The sequence below is a fragment of the Accipiter gentilis genome, chromosome 2 (genome assembly GCF_929443795.1).
Source record: "Accipiter gentilis chromosome 2, bAccGen1.1, whole genome shotgun sequence".
Taxonomy (NCBI): Eukaryota; Metazoa; Chordata; class Aves; order Accipitriformes; family Accipitridae; genus Astur; species Astur gentilis.
The window spans coordinates 32,861,930-32,884,143 of record NC_064881.1 but is presented as its reverse complement, the minus strand read 5'-3'; the positions used below and the strand labels follow the sequence as shown (position 1 = coordinate 32,884,143).

Genomic DNA, 22,214 nt, shown 5'->3' with positions numbered 1-22,214 from the left:
CCATGCTCTGCTCCTACTCATGACCATGAACCTTATAAGCAGTAGTCCTCCTTGTGACCTTTGAAAGAGAAGTGTTCTTTGCAGTTCAACATCATCTGAGATGCATGCTGCTAACACTGGTCTGTACTAAACTATTTAGTAGCAGAATCTGGTGTAAATGGCATGAATTTGGCTTGAAACTTGATATTATGAAAAAGATCACAAGCAGATCAAACAGCTCCATCAAAGAACATTTCAGACAGTTTAAGAATCACCCTATATAAGGTCCAAAGCAGATATATATAACCTGTCAAAAAATGTCTACAAAGACTGTAGAAAATCTAGCAAAGTTAAACCAGGAAGTTATTAGAAGTCATCCTTCAAGGAGTTGAAGTCATATCCATTAAGGAAAACAGAAAATAATGAATTCTGGTAAATTCTGGTAGACCAAAAATAATTTTCAGGAAATGATGTGTATAGGCATAAAAGAGATCATAAATAGGAGACTGCCACAGTCTGTCTGAATTAAATCTTTTGTATTCATGTTCATGGTGATTAGAGAGATATTTACTCTAGAATATTGTTTTATGCAGAATGAACCAGAGAATATACTTCGAACTGATATTTCAGAAAGAGAAGCTATAAAGTAAGTGAACAAAAATAACTGTAACAAATTTTTTAAATCAGATTATATTCAACATAAAAAATCTCAGCTCTAAAATATCTAACCATTAAATGAAATAGAGATTCTTCCATTGACAAGAAGAATAAAAATTGGCAAATATTATGCCAATTGATGCATTTTTAAGGAATTTCAGTGTTAGATCAACTGAACAATAGACAAGTGAGTCTGATAGCCACATTGGACAGATCTGTAGAAACCAAAATAGAAAATAAAATTGGCAAGCATATGAATAAATTATGATAAAATGTGGAAAAGTCAGAATGGCTTTAAGTAAAAGGAATTTCTGTCTGCTACATGTATTAGAATTCCTTCAAGGAGTCACAGAGAAAGTGATTAAATAGGATTTATTCATTCTCCTGAGTTGGGCTTCCAGGCTTTCAAAGAATCTCAGCAGCCACGGAATAGGAATAAATTCATTCATGAGAAAACTTAACTGATGAAAAGACAAGAAGAAAAGAACAGGAATAAATGGTCAGGGATTTTTAAGGGAGAGGTATCACCAGTGAAGCATCACAGGGGATCTGTCTAGAGATGCTCTGTCCAGTATATTCATAAATTATCTAGAGCAGAAATGAATGAAAGACAGAAAAGCACATTTATTGCACTGAATTATCAACAGTAGTAGAAAAAAAGCCAGCTGAAAAGAGCTGCAGAACAGATTCATAAAACTAAATGGAGAAGTCAGCTTACAGAAATACAGATTTAGGTTAGACAGTAAGAAAAGCTTTCTGTGGTGAGGATGGTAAAGCAGTGGAACAAATGACCTACAAGGGTGTGGAAGGATCTCATTGGAAATCTGTCAAGAGAAGTCAGACAAATATCTGCCAAGTTCACATGATCCATCCTGAGGACAGTCTAAATGATGTATCAGAACATTTCATTAGGAGATGAAGCCTTCCTCCTAATGCACTTAGTCTATATTTCTAAGTATGTAGACATAATGACTCAATTATCTGTCCTGATTGCCTTTTATAATCAGATGAAATTAATACAGAAATTATTCTATCATCTCATTACTGGCAACACGATTTAATTAGTTATAAAAAACCAATAAAAATATGTGAGCTTACCAAAGACAAAATTTTAAAATTACCTTAACAAAATCCAAGGCAGTTTGAGAGATTTACAAATAATCTCAATTATTTTAATCATCAGGAAATAGAAGATTATTTTATACTTTATCAATCAAAAATTTTTTTTTTTTGAGTCCATTATTTAAGCCTACCTTTCAATCTTGGACAACGAAATACATAACATTTATACCATTGTCTCCTACCTTCCAAAAGATTAAGATAATATTTGCAGATTGCATGGTATTTGCAATTAATGTATTACAGAAAAAAATAGATTTATTGAAATAAATTATACTGAAAAATTAATAATTATTAAATTATTGTATTGGTTTACAAAATATGTGTTTCCACAAAAGATTAGCATAAGATGTCTTGAGTATTGTCATGAATATACTACAAGTATCTGTCAGAATCTGAGACATGTATCAGATGTGAACATTTTATCTAAAATGTTGAATAAACTGATATCAGAACTGTTTTCCATTATTATCTCAGTTTTGCTGAAATTTTTACTCTATGATCCAACTTTTTAAAAATTCAGATTGCTGTTTTACCTGTTATACAATAAACACCAGTATAGTAGCTGTAACTCTACATTGTTAGTGCATTTAATTTTTTCCTAAAAATATTTTGACATTTGTACGCATATCTATATGTACATATACATATGTGCCTATGTATAACAGATAATTAATATATTGTATATACTATTCTAACACTAATTTTACAATATTCTTTACAGAAGATCCTGGGCAAGCAGAAAAGAAACAAATCCTTGCTCTTACTTGTAATAATCAGTGTCTCAATACTAGCATCACTAAATCACTAGATATACCTCCCTGTCTCCAATACAGAGACTCAGTCCTCCAGTCGAACAATTGTACTTTCATGAGTCTGATAGTAGAAATATGGCATGTATTAACTTAAAAGCCATAGTCACAAATCCATCTGCAAATGGAAATTATTTAAATGAGGACAGATGTCTTAAAAGCCCTTAAAGTAGATATCATTACCTCTTTAAAGGAAATCAGTTTCAGTAACTTTGTGATTTGGATGCATAAGCAATGAATAAGAGATACAGAGTTTAGGATAAGCTTGTTATTGAACTTTTAACTCCATACCTTATTTGACCGTAAAGACACTCTTCCTCCACAGCGCGCACAGAATTTAGTTTGGCAATATGAACAGTTATGGCCACAGCCATCAGCAAATTTTGTTTTGTGGCAGATGCCACAGGTTGGGGCATCACCCTTCTGCTCCTGCTGCTGCTGTGATTCTTCACCCATCTTCTTCACTTGCTCCTTATACATTTCAAACTGCTGATGTAATTTTCTGCAGAAGAGAAGAGATCATTAACAGTTGTTTTATTTAAGCCCACAAATACTTTGCATGACTAAATTGCAATCAATTTCAAAACACGAATCAGAGAGAAATACTGTAGTAAAGCAAATACATGTAATTTATGATGCTCCAGAAGTATAACATTCAAGAATTACTTCTTTTTCATCATAACTAAACTTTAGGAGGAGGCCCAATGCTGATAACATGCAGCACACAGTCCAGCTGTTACGAAGAGAAGTAACTTTCCCTTAGGATGTGACCAGCTGTAAAATACATCAGTAGGAAATGGGCTGAGTGATCCAAGAACCCATGGCACTAGACAATAAGCTAGTTAATATCAGATTAAAAAAAAAAATCTACTTTATTCTTCCAAGTGTACTTTTACCTAATTCCACCAGACAGATGCAAGTATCTTATCTTGATATAGCTTATTTTCATTTACCCAACAGTACTGCACAGAATAATGATTCTAAAATGCTTTTTTAATCACTTTTCAAGCACTGGGTGCAAGCTTGTAACAAGTTACCTCAGCTTAACAAGTTGTTATAAATCATTTAAGCCATTCATGTCATTATATAGGTACTGCCATCTCATGCCAAATGTAAGGTAGAAGACTACCTTAGGTGTAAAATCCAGGGACAGTAGTTTAAGATTTTACCTCCCATTTCCACTGGACTAGGAACACATTCATAGTCAGCTGCCATGTGCATACAGAAATGCAATGATTCTTTCAGGCATGCTACTTCATTCGTATTTCTGAGCCCACCATAATCAAATCTCCATATATGATAGTTAAAACTGTCTCACTATGACCAAAGTTACAGACTCATTTCATGTTCTACAAAGGCAGTTTTTTCTCAAAGCCCCTATTTCTAGGTAAATTATGTCAAGGAAAATTTCATTTTCACTGTAAAAAGTTGTAATATATAGCTCCAGTAGTTGCTGAAAAAAGCTGGAAAATGTGTCATTGTACTATAATCTCTTACAATATGCTAAGAGAAAACAAAAAGAACTTTGATTTCTCTTTTGTTTTTATCCTTGTGATTTAAAGGTGTCTAAACAGTGATCTTTAAATTCTTAGCATGGAATTCCACTCACCTAATTTTGCAAATAGAGACTGTAAATTTTAGCAATCTAAAAATTATTAATTTAATTTAAGCAGGTTTTTTAGCTCCCTGAACAGGCACAAGCAAAACCCCCAAAATGAAGCATTTTCTATGAAGCATTAATATGGTATACTAATCCAAAAAAGTAAAAGTGCCAGAGAGATTTATTTTTCTTTAGAATTAGCCTTCCAGAGATTCTTGAGATGAGATTATTAAAAAACACACATGAAGGCTAGGATAGAACAAAGAATAACCTCCTGGAAAAAAACTAAATCCAGGAGACCAACTTCCTTAATGCAGAAATATATCCTTTATATAGTACAGATAAAAATTAATGATACAAAATTATTTCATCAGAAGTGTCAGAGGCTCTTACCAAAATAAATATTACACTGAGTCAGTTAAAAATTATCTCAAACAATTATTTGCCATGGATATCCACACACATGGTAAGAACTGTTGGGATTTCCTTTGTTTTTTCAGGAAAACTCCCCTAAGAATGTACTTCACATTATACCACAGAGGAGTTGTAGGAACAAACAGGGAGCTCCCTCTCTCCATGAGGCAAGACAGGAGGCTGCAGGCATGCCTCTTCTGTGTACCAAAAAGCTGCCTCGAGCTCTCAACTGCCACTGACCTTTTTCCAGAAGAAGGGAAAGTAGGGCTACTTCATGTTGCTTATGTGTCATTTTTCCAGTCTACCTGCTCTTGTCACTTGAGTTCAGTTCTGAGTCCTCAGGACACGCTGTCCTCAGGACATAGCAGTTGCATGTTTTCCTCTCACTTTCAGCCCTTCTTCCCTGTGTGTGCAAGCCTTCTGGCCTGTAGCAGAGCAGGGAGAGAGGTCACGTCTCTGGCCTCCACAGGAAGGACGTGAGGGTCACCATTGCCCTAACAGGCATTTGTGGCTTCCTCTGCCTTCTCACTGGTTCAGAAAGAGTTCACTGCTGACTGTTCTTTCAGGACATGAGTTACTAGCAAGAAACAGCTGAATGAAGTTGAGAACAAAAATTGGAAATCTGGAAACCTGGCACATTTCAAGGTTTTACACTGACAACAGTATATAATTGGTAGTTGGTAGTCTGGCCCATTTCCATCAATAACACATGTAATCTCTAAGACCTTGCTTGCCTTTTAATTTTGCCAAATACTGTGTTCTTCATTTAAAGCATATTATCTATGCTGAACTTCAAGTTTATTTTAGGTTACATTCAGTCTTGTGGCTTCCTTATAATCTACAGCCTTCGTTTGTATGATTAGTTGCTTACCAGTCTCACTGATGCATAAAAAGCACAAGCCTTTTGCCAGTTCTTAAGCCTCATGCATCGAAATAATTTCTCTTTTGTTTCCTCTTGGGCACAAGAATCTATGTAAAGGTCACCACTTTTGCCTCAAAGTATAAACTTTTCAAGGTTATAGAGAGTAGTTTGCTAAAATCCTTGTTCTAGTAGCAAACAACTTACAGTCTGCCGAAATAGCTCATTATTACATCTCTTTCTGTTCCAAGAAAAATATTACATGTATGGATAGCTGTCCGAAAAAATAAAACATAGAAGACAAAAATCTGTTAAATAATCAGTTACACACAATATGTGTTTTACTTACTGAGCAGAACCACTTGAGATGAATATGCATACTTCAAACAAAATACAAAGTATTCTTTTTAGAAAGTCCACAAAAAAACCTTTCTGATCTATATAGATTAGTAATTATCTTTTATCATCTAGCCTGCAAGGGTTTGAAACAAAAACTAAACTAATAACGTGCAGCAATAATTAGGTGTTTAGAATAGCACAGTATTTGAAACACATTTAGTAAAAACTGTATAACATTTTTCAGAAAACGCAATGCAAATAGAACTCCATTTTCTTTAAGCTGTCTTCACTCACATCTCTACCCAGAACACTGCTGCCTGAGAGGGCTCAGGAGTTCAGTTACCAGAGAACTGAAAGTACCAAGGCAAACTTCAGGGCCTGGAACTGAACTCAGGTATCCCAAGGCTACAATTTCCACTCCCTATACTCCAGTGAGTTACTCTGCTAATGCAAGTGGCCAAGACCTCTGCTGTGAGACTGAAAAGATGAGGCTCTGCAGATGAGCTGCATTTTTAGGCCAAAATGCTTACCCATAATACAAATCTTATTCTTAGGCATGACAGGGGTTTTTTGGTTGTAAACTGTTTTGGGGTTGTGTGGCAGGGTTTTTGGTAGCCGGGGAGGTGCTTCAGGGGTGGCTCCTGTGAGAAGCTGCTAGAAGCTTCCCCAGCTCCAAGTCGGCCCCGCCTCTGGCCCAGGCAGAGCCCGTCAGCGACTGTGGTAGCGCCTCTGGGAGAACAGATTTCAGAAGGGGAACCGGCAGTGAGTAGGGGATTGGGATGTGAGAGGAACCCCTCTGCAGACCCCGAGGTCGGTGAGGAAGGAGGGGAGGAGGTGCGCCGCAGGAGGGGATGCCCCTGCAGCCCTGGCGAGACGGCAGGCTGTGCCCCCCAGCCCACGGAGGGGAGCGGGGGAGCGGAGGCCCCCGAAGATGGCCGGGACTCCATCGGAAAGCCCACACTGGAGCAGCCTGTGCCTGAAGATCGGCCCGCGGAAAGGACCCACGCCAGGGAAGTTCGGGAAGAACTGCAGCCCACGGAAAGGACTCACGTTGGAGAAGTTTGTGAAGGACTGTCTCCCGTGGGAGGGACCCCACGGTGGAGCAGGGGATGGCTGAGGAGTCCTCCTCCCCCGGAGGAGGAAGGAGCGGCAGAGACAAGGTGTGGCAAGCTGACCCCAACCCCCATTCCCCGTCCCCCTGTGCTGCCGGGGGGAGGAGGGAGAGCTGGGGGGAAGGTGTTCTAAGGTTTGGTTTTACTTCTCATTATCCTTGTCTTGATTTGATTTGTAGTAAATTAAATTGATTTTGTTTCTTCCATAAGTTGAGCCTGTATTTTGCCTGTGACCATAAGTGGTGAGTGATCCCTCCCAGTCTTTGTCTTAACCCACAAGCTATTCTTTATATTTTTTCCTCATCCCATTGGGGCCAGGGGGGAGGAGTGAGTGAGCAGCTTTGTGGTGCTTTGTTACTGGCTGGGCTTAAACCATGACAGGCACCCAACACGGGTAATTACATCAAATGATGCAGTAAGAGATCACTTAAGTAGAAAACTCAGCAATGCATATCTACAACCCTTATATATGTGTATTTTGATAATGGCCTCAAAAGCAGATGCCATCTATCTGTACTGATGCAAAATCTCTCTCCTTTTTCTACAGTTTCCAAAAATACAAGTATCCACTTTAATAGCTGCTATAAATTTTAGAGGTAAAGGAGCAGCTGGTATGAGTTTATGCAAAGACCTAATGATAATGAAAAGTTAGGCTGGAAAACTGATATTTAAGTTCTGTCATTTTCATCTCTGGTGAGAATGAGTTTCCTGAATCACATTCATATCTTCTGGAAGTTACAGTAGTGAAGTTCATGAGGTTTATATGACTAGTCAAGACTTTTTTTGTACTGTAAAACATCGTATCCGAGACAGCTGCACAGAGGACTTCTCAGTGTCAAAAGTAACTGTTTGCAAGAGCTTGGATTGCTCTACCAAGGTCAAGAAATAGTTTCTACTGGAATACTAGCTTTGTTCTGGAATGGAGTAAATTTAATTCTGCTTATTCTTGGTGCCACACACGTTTCTGGAAATGAGAAATTCAATACCAACCAAAAAGCAGCAATCCATGGTCCTCTCATGATCCACGAGCTACTACCGAAGGCCAGTAAGAAAAGCAAGTTCAGTAGTCTGAGGTCTCTTATTGTGCAGAAGTTTTTATTTTCCCCTGTCCTCCAGAAATGCCCACAAAACTTTCAGCATTTTACCAAAAAAAATCCTTAATACTGACAAGGAGTTCCAAAGCTTTTCCTGCCTTCCAAAAGTTCACTTGATTGTTTCTGAAATTTCCAAAGCTGATTAAAATCTGCCATTAGAAGGGCAACTATTAAGCAAGTATCCAGGATGCTGAGGCCAGATATAACTGTAGCAGCCACTTCTCATTTCCTGGCTACACTTCTCTCAAAGCCCTATTACTGATTGTAGCCTGTGCCTCATTTCCTATTTCCCAGCATGAAGCATGGATGTGGCTGGAATCCAGGCTTCAAAAAAGTATGTTTGCTTTCAGTTCTGCCAAGTCCATTCATTCAATGATTTTTCTGCCTGGTGGCAATGACTATGTGGTAACAGACAATGTTCTTCCCTGTACAGTATTAAATACTTAATGCTTTCTACTTTTACAGTAGTGCTAGCTAACCTGCCACCGAGTGCAGCCACTTCTCTTCTGAATGGATACTATTCTTATACATATAATCCCATGTGTTGGAAGAGGTTAGGAAACAACTGGCTGAGCATCACCTCTGCTGATAAGAAACCCTGGAAAACCAGGGTGGAAACCGGCTATGAGCCAGTGGTGTGTGTGTTCTCACTATAAATTGGACAAATTAGATATAGGGCTACATTACCAAGAGTACGAGCAGCAGATAACGGGAAGTTACTTTACCCCTTTAGCTGGCACTGGCAAGGCTGCACCTGGAATAATGTGTCCAGATTGCAGTCCATCAGTTCATGAGGTATGTTGACAAACTGGACAAGACCAGTTTGTCAACAAAAATGGGTGGGGTCCTAAAGCATGTACTCTGCAAGGTGGGAATACAGGAGCTGGGCTTGCTCAATGCAGTGAAGAGGAATGGACTATGGAGTGATTCAAGACCTGCCTGAAACTAGCTATCGAATGTAAAAATTACCTGAAGAAATTACAGAGCCAAATTCTTCCTGGTAGCCGCAAATCCAAAACAAGGAGCAAAAGGCACTATAATGGCATATTGGGAAGTTCAGGCTGGACATTAGGAGAAGTTTTTTCACTAGAAGGGCAGTGCAGCACTACAAGATGTTGTCCTGAGAGGCTGTGGGATTGCCATCCCTGTACGTTTTCAAAACTTGCCTAGACAAAGCTCCAGTTGCCCTGATCTAGTATTGGCAATAGCCATGCTTTGAGTGGGAGGTTGGTTCAGAGATCCACTTCAAAGAGCATTTCTATTATTACATACTTGACAATGGTTTAGTGGAATAAGACAAGAAATATGAAGTATAAACTCAAGCAGAAACATAAGGAAAAGTATTCAACAATTATTATTTGGCTGAGCAGTGCTGAAAAAAAAAGTGACTTATTACCAATAGAAAAAAACCAGCTCTTCATGCTTTTTATAAACTACTGTGAAAATAGTTAACTCTCTCAAAGTTTGACCAATGACCTCACATATATTTTCAGCTCCATGTAATGCAATGGGCAGCAAAACTTTGAGTTTATGCTTTCATACTGATGTGTGGAGGCTATAAAAAAAGCAATTTAAAAAAAAAAAAACACAAAACACAAAACAAACCTATGTTCAGTAATGCAAAACAGAACTTTTCTTAATTGCAAAATGCCAGCTTTGCCAGTATTCAGCTGAAATGAGAAACGGCATAACATAAAAATCCTCTTCAGAAGACCATGGTTCTGCTTTAAGTCTAGCAGATAAAGAAAAATTATTAAGCAATTAAAGACTCAAGCCTAACTTCAAACAAGAACCTCACATCCAATTCTGTTTAAAATTAATGGATTATCATACCCAGGCAGATAACACAACTACAGTCTTGATGCCATTCACAACTCAAGAGTTTTCAGCTTTCATATCAGTGAAAATGAAATATTGACAGAAACTAGATGTCAGCAGAGATCTAATCCACAGCACTTTAACTTTCTCGCTGGCAAAGAAACCTCTACTGCCTCATTAGAACTGATGTACTATTTTAATGGTCTGGTTTCCTCAAATAAACAATAATTAACTATTTTCCACTGTCAGTAGGTTTAACTTCAGTACCTTATACCTAAGTGAAATGTCTAAGCTTAAACTTTAGTTAAAAAAAATCTACCAAAAATATTTAGAGAATGCAAACCAAAAAGGGTTAAACCCCACAACTGTAGAGTAAAAATGCTACTTTTAAATCTATAGCCCAGAATTCACAATAACTGGGAGAAATCTAAGATATTGAAAAGAGCTAGTCAGAATTTTCTAATTAAATGTCTTTTCATTTGATGCACGCACTTTGATTTCCTGCTGTAAGTACCAGTTTTGTCTAAACTTTCACTTTTTTAATATAATAATATAATATTATATTTAATATAAATATTAAATATAAATATTAAATTAAATCTAAAAATTAAATATAAATATTATATTTACTATAATAATATAATATATTTTTAATATAATAATATTAATATCCAGAAAACAGAAGATACCATCAGAAAATCCAATTCATTTGAGTATTTACTTGAAATGTAAGAGACCTAGAGTTTAGTTTCTACTTGCCTTGAATACCAGTCTTCCACAATCTACGCAGGAACAGCAACTCCCAAGCTTGTCTCAAAACTGTGTATAGTCTTTCCTATGGGAGTTGTTGCACTTCATATAAATAATCTGTTCAAGTGAAGAATGTAGGGGAAAATGAACTCCACACTTTTTTTTTCAGGTGGGAAATACATTTTTTTCCCAACTCTAAAACAAAAGTTAACAGATACAGAGATTTTTGCTAGCTGTCCTGGGTTCAGCTGGGATAGAGTTAACTTTTACAGGAACCTGGGAGGGGGCACAGCCAGGAGACCTGACCTGAACTAGCCAAGGAGCTATTCCATACTATGTGACATCATACTCAGTATATAAATGGGGAGGGGGCTAGGGGGTGCTCTCAGCTTTCAGTGGGGGAAGTGGCAGAGCATCGGGTTCCAGGTGGTGAGCAGTTGCACTGTGCATCACTCATTTTGTATATTCTTTTATTAGTACTGTTGTTGTTGCAACTTCTCTTTTTATGCTGTTCCAGTAAAATGTCCTTATCTCGACTCACAAGGTTCCATTTTTTTCTCTTTTCTTCTTTCTGATTCTCCTCCACATCCCTCTGGAGCGGGGCAGGGAGTGGGTGCGTGGTCCTTTATTACAGAGTGGGCTGAAACCACGACACTAGCTTTTTAAGTATTTTGTTTAGAACAAGAAGGTTAAATATAAGCCATGTAATGACAATAACAGCAATGTTCAGCAGTGTCAAATAGTAAGATATTTTACTAAGTTTTTTTCTAAATGTAGAGTAAATCCTCCTGAAATTATCAGTACAAATAATTCTGAATTTTTTAGCTTTTTCACCTATGTATGGTTTCAGTTGTTTTACAAATGGAGCTAACTGGAAAAAAACCCACTATTTTCATGTCTCCCATTCTCTAACTTATTAAGGAATATGTACTTTAATTATTCTGTGATATTCATCAACCTGAAATAGGAACAGAGCAACAATGATGAAATTTTAAGTGCAGAACATCTTTGAAGAGCCTATGAAATAGAGTAGTCACAGAATAAGGAGGTCCTAAACATGGTGAAAGGCTTACTTAGAAAAGAAATTACCTCACTCACACTAAGAAAAATACTACCCGTCTCTCAGTCACAGAAGTATTTCTTTATCAATACAATACTCTTACTGAATTCACATGAAAAACACAAGGTGGCCAAAATCTAAATCCTAGGTTAAAAAGACACAGAGGCAGTTAAAATAAGTTACTGCAGTTCACACATATGGGACATTATGTCTTCCGATAATTTCACTGGAAGAACTATTGTAAAAAACATATACTTTATTCTAAGTGAGTAAATATACTCTAAATCTAAGTGAATTACACTGACTGTGCCTGAAATGCTGAAGAGAAGAAAAAGAGCTAAGAGCATGGAAAGAAAGGAGCGTGGTTGCTAAATGACCTTGCCGTTGGTTGATACCAGTGCTGCTGCTCCCATGTAACTCAAGTGGGAAAAGTCAACTACAGCAAAGCTAATCAGCACCCAAAACTAAGATCTCTGTTTCAGTCTCTCCTTGTCGTGCAAGGGAGCAGGGTAAAGACATCCTATTATGCCCTGACAGCATTTGCCTCACGCTGGTGAATGCAACCAAAAATTCTCTGTTGGTGGGAACTTCGTACAATCCACTCTTGGAAGTAAAAGACATGGCCAAGATGAGGTCTTCAAGCTGCCCTGGCTCCATTCTCACTTTTCCCTATTTACTAGGGCTTTCTGCAAAGGCTTCAAATTCACACTTTACCACATTTTGTTCTCAACTTATTTGACCTCCCTCGCAAAATAGCAAATATTCCTCTCATTGCACTCTTCCCGATGTCATACTGAATTAATTAATTGATCTGGTATGACCCTAAATACGTTTGCTACTACAGATGAAGTCATGTCAGTGAACCTAGTTTATTTTAATACATTCAGAAACTCAGTAAAAAAGGACAAGAAGGGGGGGGGGGGGGGGGGGGGGCGGGGAGAAACCACCTCAGTTTTAGTAACTGAGTAGGATATGACTGTGAATGAATCAACAGATTACACACCAGCTAGACAAAAAGTCTAGCTGGAATTGGCAGGATTACCTTACCTGTCTATGTATTGAATAAAACTGCAGCTTTTGTTCATTAACTTTGTTTATTAGCAGCAGTGAGGCTGCTCTTTGCTAGCAAGGTAGCAGTGAACAATAGCTAAGTACAATAGTCCTGTGCAAGGCTACAAGAAAAAGTGAACATGGAGAAGATGAACATATGGCCAATTAAAGGCTGACCCAACTAATGTTACAATATTTCTGTGTGGTTTTAATGATATCAAGATAAAGCTAGACAATATATAAAGGAAAAAAGAATTGGGTAACTCCTGGCTGTACCTGTTATTTCCAGGTTTCCTCAGAACAACAGACAGATACTTGCTTCTACCTTTTCTGCAGCAGTTCAAGCTAATTACAAGATTAAATTGAGAAGTGGTATTTTTGTGACTAATTGTTTCTTCTTGTTTGTTAAAATGAATCTTTAACTGAATTGTTTATTGTATTTTTACAATCTGTAATATACAAAAAGCTATAAAGTCCCTATTAAGGTTTAAAGAGGCAGAACATAGTAACACATCCAATTCTTCTAGATCTGTTTCAATACTCTTTTTTAGCTATAATAAATAGAGGGGCATTTAAAAATAGAGAATACTACATTCCTCCAATAGTTTAACAATGGCCAAATCATTCAAAGCTACCTAATTTCTCCATAACTGACAGTTATGAGACTATAGCTGGCTATAAGTAAGCAAGGTTCCTTCATAACTCCAGATTGAAATTACTTTACACCTTTGGATATCTTCATACCCCTCTGTGTTTTATTTCAATGTAACTGAGAAGGTCTAATTATCATTTTCTGAATCTTATTTAAACTCCTAACTTAACAACAGAAGTTTCCACAACTTTCATACAAATATTTTGGTGATTATACTGGGTTGGTTTTTTTTCTCATTCTCATTAACTGTTCCTGTATTAGGAAAAAAAAAAAAAGCTATAAAAGAGCTTCTTTAAACCATTATGAGTCTATCAATTCCCATCATGTTTTTCTCATTTGTTTCTAAAATAAACTTTCTTAGCTAAATTTTTCATTCTTTCTCCATAAAAATTCTTCATTATTATTCTAATATATTTTGCCACCTACTTCTGCACCTTTTCCACCTATACTGGAAATATCAGTAGGATTCCTTTTCTAATGTTTAAGCATCAAGCGGGTAAATTAAATCCATACTGTTACACACAATAGTGGTAGTTTTCCTCCTGCTCTTTACCTTTGTGACAAGGCCAACATTTCCCAGGTAACTTTAGGTCTCATTCAAAGTAAGATTAACCATGCCAGTTGTAATTGAAAAAGGGAATCTTCCAGTGCCTGACTCTCCAAGGAAATTCTCCAAGTCCATTCCACAACTGCATTCCCTCAATTAAAAATATTTTATCTCCAGTTCCATAGGCCTTGCCCTTGTGTTTGCAACCCACGCTATCCCAAAGGGGGTGCTTTGGCAAAGTGCTGAAACTGTAAGTACTAATCCTCAGCTGACAATGAAGATCAGGAGCAAGCAGTTGAACTTCCAGTAAAAGTAGGCTACCAGGAAGTGTAGGCAAAGCACAAGATTATGATCTTTAAAGACAGGCATTTGTACTGTCATTTCATTTATTTTTCATCCCAGTTATAGTAAGTAAAAGAAATTACAAGATTACAGATTAAAAATTACAGATAAGTATGATCGATTTTTTTTTTACTAACTCATTACAAAACAAGATGTAAGCAGTCATTCTGTGTGCCTTACATATCCAGATATTGCTGCTGCTAAGCAGTTTGGACAAGTGGTAGTGGAGTTTTCAGAAACTATGCATAGGAGCAGAGTCTTTCAGCGTTCAGTGTCATATTGCTGATGAACAGCATCTGTCCTTAATTTCTATGACAGGAAAAATCTGTAGTACGTATGTTGCTATAAAATAGGCACATCAAATGTAGCATCATATACGTTTAGAATCATGACACTCTTGACTGTCAACACTTGCAGTAGACTAGGTATCGGAAAACCCCAACCAGAACTCAAAATTTCTTAGACCTCTAAGTCAATCAGCCACAACAGACCCCCCCAGGTAAAATGGTAGAAAGAGTTAGAGCTCCTTGCTAAACATAAGGGAAATAACATCTCCTGACTTACTCTGTAACAGAAAACTATTTTATATACTAGAATTAGGATTAGGATTGTTTTGCAGTTATTGCAGCACCCTTTTTATGTTATGAGCTTTATGCAAAAAATTAAGACTCCTATTTGGATATTTTCCATGCACAGTTGACATAGATGTACACAGACTTTCATCCCCTATACAAAAATTCTCACCTGAAATCTAAATCACTGAGGAATACACCTGGCTCTCATAAAAATTTTCTTTGACAGTCTATTTGTATCCTGTCATTCTACTTTTTATATTTAAAAAACATGCTGATTTTTATAGCTACTGTTACATGTTTCTTCCTAATTCACTCACTTGATTGAAATGTTTTATAACAGAAATATTAGTCTAAAAACATTAGAAATATAGCTGCATGTTGACTATTACTACATTTTTTCTGATACTGTTTGTGTTAGGAATTCAAATAAATATCAGTTTTAAGAAAGGTGAGTCACATATATTTTTAAATTACTAGACCTTTAGTTTTTAAACAGCCTAATTATTAAAAATATACAAATTACTATTCTATGCAAATAATTCACACAGAAAAAGTTTCACAGTACATCTTATATTTGATTTGTTTTCATATATCATACTTTTATTTACTCTATACTAAATTTCATTTTAAAGGTATGCAATATTTACCAAATGTACCTTAAAAAGAGGTTAATTCAGTTGCTGGCAATTAAGCACATTGCAACATTATTACATTTATAAAGGGCATCTCCAGCAGAGATAATATTTCTTACAGTCACTCGGGTTACTTTATTTGCATCATCAGTTGACTTACAAAAGGTAGCCATTAGCTTCACACCTGTAGTTTTAGAAAAGCCCAAAATAACTAAGTTACTGTGTTAAACTTTTTTATCCTTACTATGAAAGGCAAAATTACTTTTTCATTAGACAATTACACACACTGACAAAATAAATACATCCTAAATAATAGGTCAGACTGTCTTGGCTCTGAAATGTAACACCTCCTGACTTTATAGTATCATGATTAAAGTGAGTTCATTCCACATTGTTTACAACATTCATGAGCATTTTCAATTATTAAGTAGCCCCTATCTTTTTACCTCTGTGACAGGATTGTTCTTATCTTGGTGATTTTCCTTTTTTAACAAACAGGAAATAAATTTGAGCAATGCTAGTAAAGCTAGCGTAAGCAAGTCTCAGTTGTGCTCACCATATCATTGTCATCTAAGCAAACTAAAACTAAACTTCATCTAAGCAAACTACATCAACGTGCTTGATGCTCAATTATCACCACCAGAACTGCCGGTAGTATTTAGTTGTGGTGCATCTTGTTTTTGACTGTATCAGTATTCTTACTGTAAAAGTACTACCAGTAGAGCCATAGGGGGAGATCCTCTTGAAACAGTTTCCCAGTTCTCAGAAGACTGTGATTTTCCATACTGTTCATATTTCAAAAGTAACAGGAAGTAGGGCCAAACCACAAATTATTTTCATAATGCTAATGTAACCTCTTCTAGAAACAAACAAAAGAAATGGGTCTTGAAATGGAAATTCAAATACAAAAAATAATTACGATTTTTTAGGAGGAAGGAGCTCACAAATGGGGACAGATGTTCTCACCTGCTGGAGAGACTTTTCATAAGTGCATGAACAAGGTGTGTAACAATTTTCCCCATACTAATTACATCTAAACCCGTGACTCCATAACTTCCCTTTACTCAAAAAGTGCACTGAACTCAAACTTTACTTCTCAGAGGTAAAATATAATGTCAATTTAGGTTGCAGCAGTATTTGTCCATTTTAGATAAACAGTATTTGATAATGATTGAAAAGATAAGAGATTTATGCCTCAAAAACTGTATAAATAGTAGTTAATCTGATACCATTTCTGAGATATAATGCTTGAGTATTCCAAATAATTGGAGTTGTACAAAACCACCCCAAAAAATCAGTGCCAGAGAGAAGATCAGAATTCAATCCTATATTCAAATCCTTTAACCTCTTAATTAAAGCTTATTAATTAACCATTAAGAGCTCAGAGCTACTGGGTATAAATGAGGGTTGGAAGAGAGTCACATCGGGCCACCAGTAGGCCTACTGATCATGCTCTGCTGTTCATAATCCCATAGAGTGGAAGTATGCAGTAACAGCAGGCCCTGTAAACTAGCAGAGGGAGCAAGGACACTGCGACACTCAAAGGCCAGGAACCATCCCAGAGGCAGCTCTGTAAAAATTTGTTCTCCTATAGCACTTGAACGCTTTTCTCTCCTAAGATTTTGATATCAGTTTATTAAAGCTTTCTCCTGGAGTACTTCTGTTTGGAAAAATGGTAAATACAAACAGATTCTACTCATATTTGGTTTAGCCTAATTGCACTTAAACAACTAGAACAAGTCTAGTTCTGCTCTTCATCAACCAATTTTTTTCCTGTATAATAGTTCTCATGTTCATGCATTCTATTTTTTCATATTCTTGAGCAGGGTTCACAGATTACTAGATTGCTATGTGATGATGTAAATTTCTGAGAAGTCTTTTTGTTTAAATACAAGATCTACGGATGTAGCCCCTGAGTGAGTTCATCCCAGCTCAGATGTTCACTGCAAATCAGATGTGGCAGACTCTGGCAGAAGGGAAACTTTATAGTGTTGTTCTCCCTTTGCCCCTTCTCAGTGAGGTATCTTCAACTGCCATGGTGTGTTGGTTTTGGCTGGGATAGAGTTAATTTTCTTCACAGTAGCTAGTATGGGGCTGTGTTTTGGATTTGTGCTGAAAACTGTTGATAACACAGGGATGTTTCCGTTACTGCTGAGCAGTGCTTGCCCAGAGCCAAGGCCTTTTCTGCTCCTCACCCCACCCCACCAGCGAGGAGGCTGGGGGGGCACAAGGAGTCGGGAGGGGACACAGCTGGGACAGCTGACCCCAACTGACCACAGGGATATTCCAGACCATAGGACGTCATGCTCAGCATATAGAGCTGGGGAAAGAAGAAGGAAGGGGGTATGTTCAGAGCGATGGCGTTTGTCTTCCCAAGTAAGTCTTAGCGTGATGGAGCCCTGCTTTCCTGGAGATGGCTGAACACCTGCCTGCCCATGGGAAGTGCTGAATGAATTCCTTGTTTTGCTTTGCTTGTGCCCACATCTTTTGCTTTACCTGTTAAACTGCCTTTATCCCAAACCATGAGTTTTCTCACTTTTACTCTTCCAATTCTCTCCCCCATCCCACTGCAGGGGGGGAGAGAGCAAGCTGCTGTGTGGTGCTTAGCTGCCAGCTGGAGTTGAACTACAATACATGGCCTTTCAACAAATCTACTATTCTCAATTAAAGACATTGTGGACTATAATTTGAAGAAAGAAATATCTATCATCATTCCTACTGCAGAACATCATCAATTCCACCTAAAGAAAATAAATCCAGATGTCCAAAATCAATCGCCATTCTTATTTTGCTTGTCTTTTGTATCCAGGATTGACCAGACATTACTATTCAAAGATGACACAATATCAATACTGATAAATTTCTAATTCTTCTTTCTGCTAATGTAACTAAGCTGTTACAATAGCATCTTTGTTACAGTAGGTTTCCAGCATTGGAAGTAGGATCTTTCTTTAAATATGGACACCCAAAAAAGAAGCTGATTATATATACATCTCTCTCACTGTCCCTGGCCTCTAAAGGTACAGTCAAAAGAGAGGCAAAAGCCTTGGCTAGGACATAACAACCAGTAGTTGAACAAATCACCAGAGGGGATAAAGTTGTGATCCTAGGATTATCATCACTCATTGATGTTACATGTTTAACGAAATATTTATTTAGGTTACATAGGTAATTAATATTGTAACAGTTAAGAAATATAGACAATAGAGTCACAAATTGAATAGTAAGTCTTTTAGAGAATAGTTTCCAACAGAACAGACAGCATAACATTTTCTTACAAGATTCAGTATGGATACTATAAAGAAGAGAAGAGAATGCAGCATCATCACTACATTTATTATCTTACATTTATTACCTTAAATAAACATTTAATCTTGAAACAGACAACATTCTGCTGTTTCAGAATTCACCTGGTAATCAGATTTTTGTCATACAAATGTTAGTGGTTTTCACCCTGTTGGTGAACACTGCACTAGAAACCATAAAACATGTTTTGCTCTTAGGTACATAACTGGGAGATGGGGGTGTCCACAACCGTTCCAATACTGTTTTCTGCCAGTCTATATCCTTGGATAAAGCACACCTGAGATGAGAAGTCTGACTGTGTTCCTGTTGACATAACCCAAGTTCTCTCTCTGCTGAATATCCCTGCACTGAACCAAGAATATCCCTGTCCCAAAACAAAACTATCCTTAGCAATTAGCTGTGGAAGCAGGGAATACACAAATGGATGTAAAGCTTCCTAAAGGATGAGAAAAAGGTGACATGTAGACCAAATAACTGGAATTACTGACAAGCTTTTAAATTTTGGAATCATTAAATCATGTTTGTGACAGATCAAAATTCCCAGTAGGCCACAATAAAAACTGGATTTTTGTTTCTGTGAGACCACCTTTTTTTGCTCCGTGACAATCTTCACCGTCTGTTAATGTTATTCATAGATGAGACTTTGTACCCAGTAGTACTCATCCTCACCCCAGGTTTCTGATCGACTCACCCTGGCACCATCTGTCTTTCTTTGTTCTGAGTCCAAGATACTCCAGGAGCCACATCACTATGAATTTACTTCAACTTTCTCTCTATACGGAACATAATCAGAAAAACATCCTTCGGAAGAGATAAGTGAATTTCTTTCTTCTGTAAAATCATTACTTCTACTATGATCACAGAAAGCCACCTGTGAGCACACACATAAAAGCAAATGGGAATGATTATATTGAAAAATTAAAGAGATACATTCATCTGTAAAATAGAACTCACTGAGGGTTTCATGATATAAATCTTTTGAAGACCATGCTCCTTTTGGAACATACCTGAAATGTTTTGGATATCTGTTCCACCATTCTCAGATCTCTAAAACCAGAACTAGAGTGAGGACTACCACCACATCACAAAAAATCTGCACCTGGTGATAAAGGACAACTGTCTCATCTAGTAAGTCCTCCCTAGGTAAATATGGCAGAGCTCCACAGCCTGTAGTCAGCCTTTCTAAACCAGTCTAGTCCTTTTCTGCCTTAAAGAAGGGAGCATAAATAAACATTTCTTTCCTCTAGCCTTGCTGCCCCTCCATACCTCTTCAATTAAGGCATGAGTACTTTGTTTTATTTTTATCTAGCAAATTGACCGAATACTCCAGCTATTCCTTATCAAAGGAATAAAACAACAGTGAAAAGAACACTTTACTAACCCTTACTCACTCTGAAACATGTAATACAATCAACCACCACAAATACATCAAAATAAAAGCATATAACTGAGAGAATAAACTCTTCCAAAGACAAACACAACACTGATTCATAGCTATCAGTCAAACAGAAATGTTATTGAAAGGAATTGTGAGTTTAAAAGCATGTAACCAACATTTGAACTTTCTTCCAAAACGCTCTGCAGCTGGGAATCCTAATTGTATTTCCAGTAAACCTAATTGTGTTTCCTCACTCCAGGGGACAGGAATTCCTGAGATACTGATGACTGATAGGTCTGGTTCTGCTTTCAACCTGCAAGTAAGTAAAAATACCCACTGCTATATGAAGCTTAGCATGAAAAACAACCACTCTTTCCACTGGTATCATTAGCAGCTCGAAGTGCTCCATACTTCATAGTAACATTCAGCACTACCCACAAGTGGGTCATCTGTAGAAGTCATTTGCACAGGTACAAACTACTCTTAGCACATGCATTCAATAGCAAACATTAAAGTGTAGGGCTTAAACCACACAGGTAGCCTTTGTGAGGTGCGAAACATCTTTCACTACCAAAGAAACTCAATGGAGATAAAAGGTATCCACCAGCACTTCTAGAGTTACTGTCATTAACTGGTTTAGAACCTACTTCCTGGTTCTGAAACTGGTTATTGGTTCATGAGCCTGATTTTTTTCTTTTTTAAGAATTTGTAGTTACGACGTTATAATTGATTCAACCATGATCACTAAATCTCTCCTAGATATTTATTCAACATTGTTCATTATGCTCTTTTCATGTCTTAGTATCTCTAACTGTGGTGCAAAATAAAAATATTTAGAATCTTTTATATCTCAAATTACCATTCACTAAAACTACCCTTTGAAAGCCTCTTTTATTACACTAATCACTACTGATTTAAGAAGTCTGATGCATTAGATACAGATAATTAAGTCTTCAGTAAATCACTCTGTTTCAGGAAATGTTGTTTTGACTTCTAAATAAACTTTTATACATCTCTGACTTCAAATTCTTGGTCAACTTTCTTCCCAATTCATCAAATAATTAAAAGATGTCTCCTAGTTATTTTCAGAAACTTTCCAATCACTCAGTAACATGTACAGCAAAAGAAATGAAGGTATCCTTTGTTCATGCTTTCTTAATCTCAGTTTATATGGAAAAAAAACAGGGATTACTCTGGGAGAAAGCTACTGCTCTGCAAAAACCAAAGAAGTTACCATCTCTACGTTAGTCCTACCCTTACTCCTGTGTGATACTCAATATCCTGGGGTTTTATTCCACTTCAGTAAAAACCATTCTGAGTTTTTCCAGGTGAATTGTTAAGAGGATGAAAAAGGTCAAAAGAAAGTGAGAAGGAGGAATAAATTGAGGAGAGGTACTGAAGGACTGTTTTAACCTACAGCCTCATGCAAAAGGTCTAGAGAACCATCCCAGGAGAAAGTAACTCTTAGCCTGTAATACCAGGTGAGCCTACTTACAAGAGTTGAATGCAACAGTGAGCTCAAGTCAGCAGTTTTCATGCAAAAACAGAAGCTGTAATGCCAAAACAAGCCGAAGTTACCTGTGCCATAAAAATATTTCCCAAGTGATGAAGACAGACACCCCTATCTCTGCTGTCTTCTGTGAGTGCTTCCTGAACATACTCTTTACATTTACAGTACTACTAAGGTAGCAGCATGACTCACAGAAGCATCTTTTTAGGGAAGAGAGAGATAGATAGACAGATATCAGTTCCACTGAAGTCACTAACTCGTTCCAACATCCTTTGATTTTGTGATTTTGGTCACTAAGCTTATTATTTTCTCTTGGAAACCTCAACCAAAAAGAAGAACATTAACTAATAAGAATCTATTTTGACACATTTTTTAAACTAGACGATAATGCAAACAACAGTATAACATGTTGAGCAGTTCTTCCAATCCACTAGTATATTTAAAATGTTTAGAATCACAGAAAATACTGACAAGAATAACTAATGTCCACGCGGAAGAAAACTGTAATAGAGTGGACAAGCCCAGAGACCCAAAAGAAAATACATTGGGAGATAGAACTTGCCAGAGAGAGATGCACACAGAAATCTTTGAACGAGAAAAAGGGAAATC

General features: G+C 37.1%; 1 protein-coding gene across 41 annotated transcripts in view; it reads right to left on the bottom strand.

Annotated features, from left to right (window-relative positions):
- The window catches only part of RIMS2 (regulating synaptic membrane exocytosis 2), a 489,705-nt gene that overhangs the window by 393,647 nt on the left and 73,844 nt on the right, over nucleotides 1-22,214 (bottom strand). For all 41 annotated transcript variants that reach the window (XM_049817916.1, XM_049817521.1, XM_049817538.1 and 38 more), the window contains one exon: nucleotides 2,859-3,069. In XM_049817916.1, coding sequence (XP_049673873.1) covers nucleotides 2,859-3,069 — 211 coding nt within the window. The remainder of the gene's footprint in view (nucleotides 1-2,858; nucleotides 3,070-22,214) is intronic.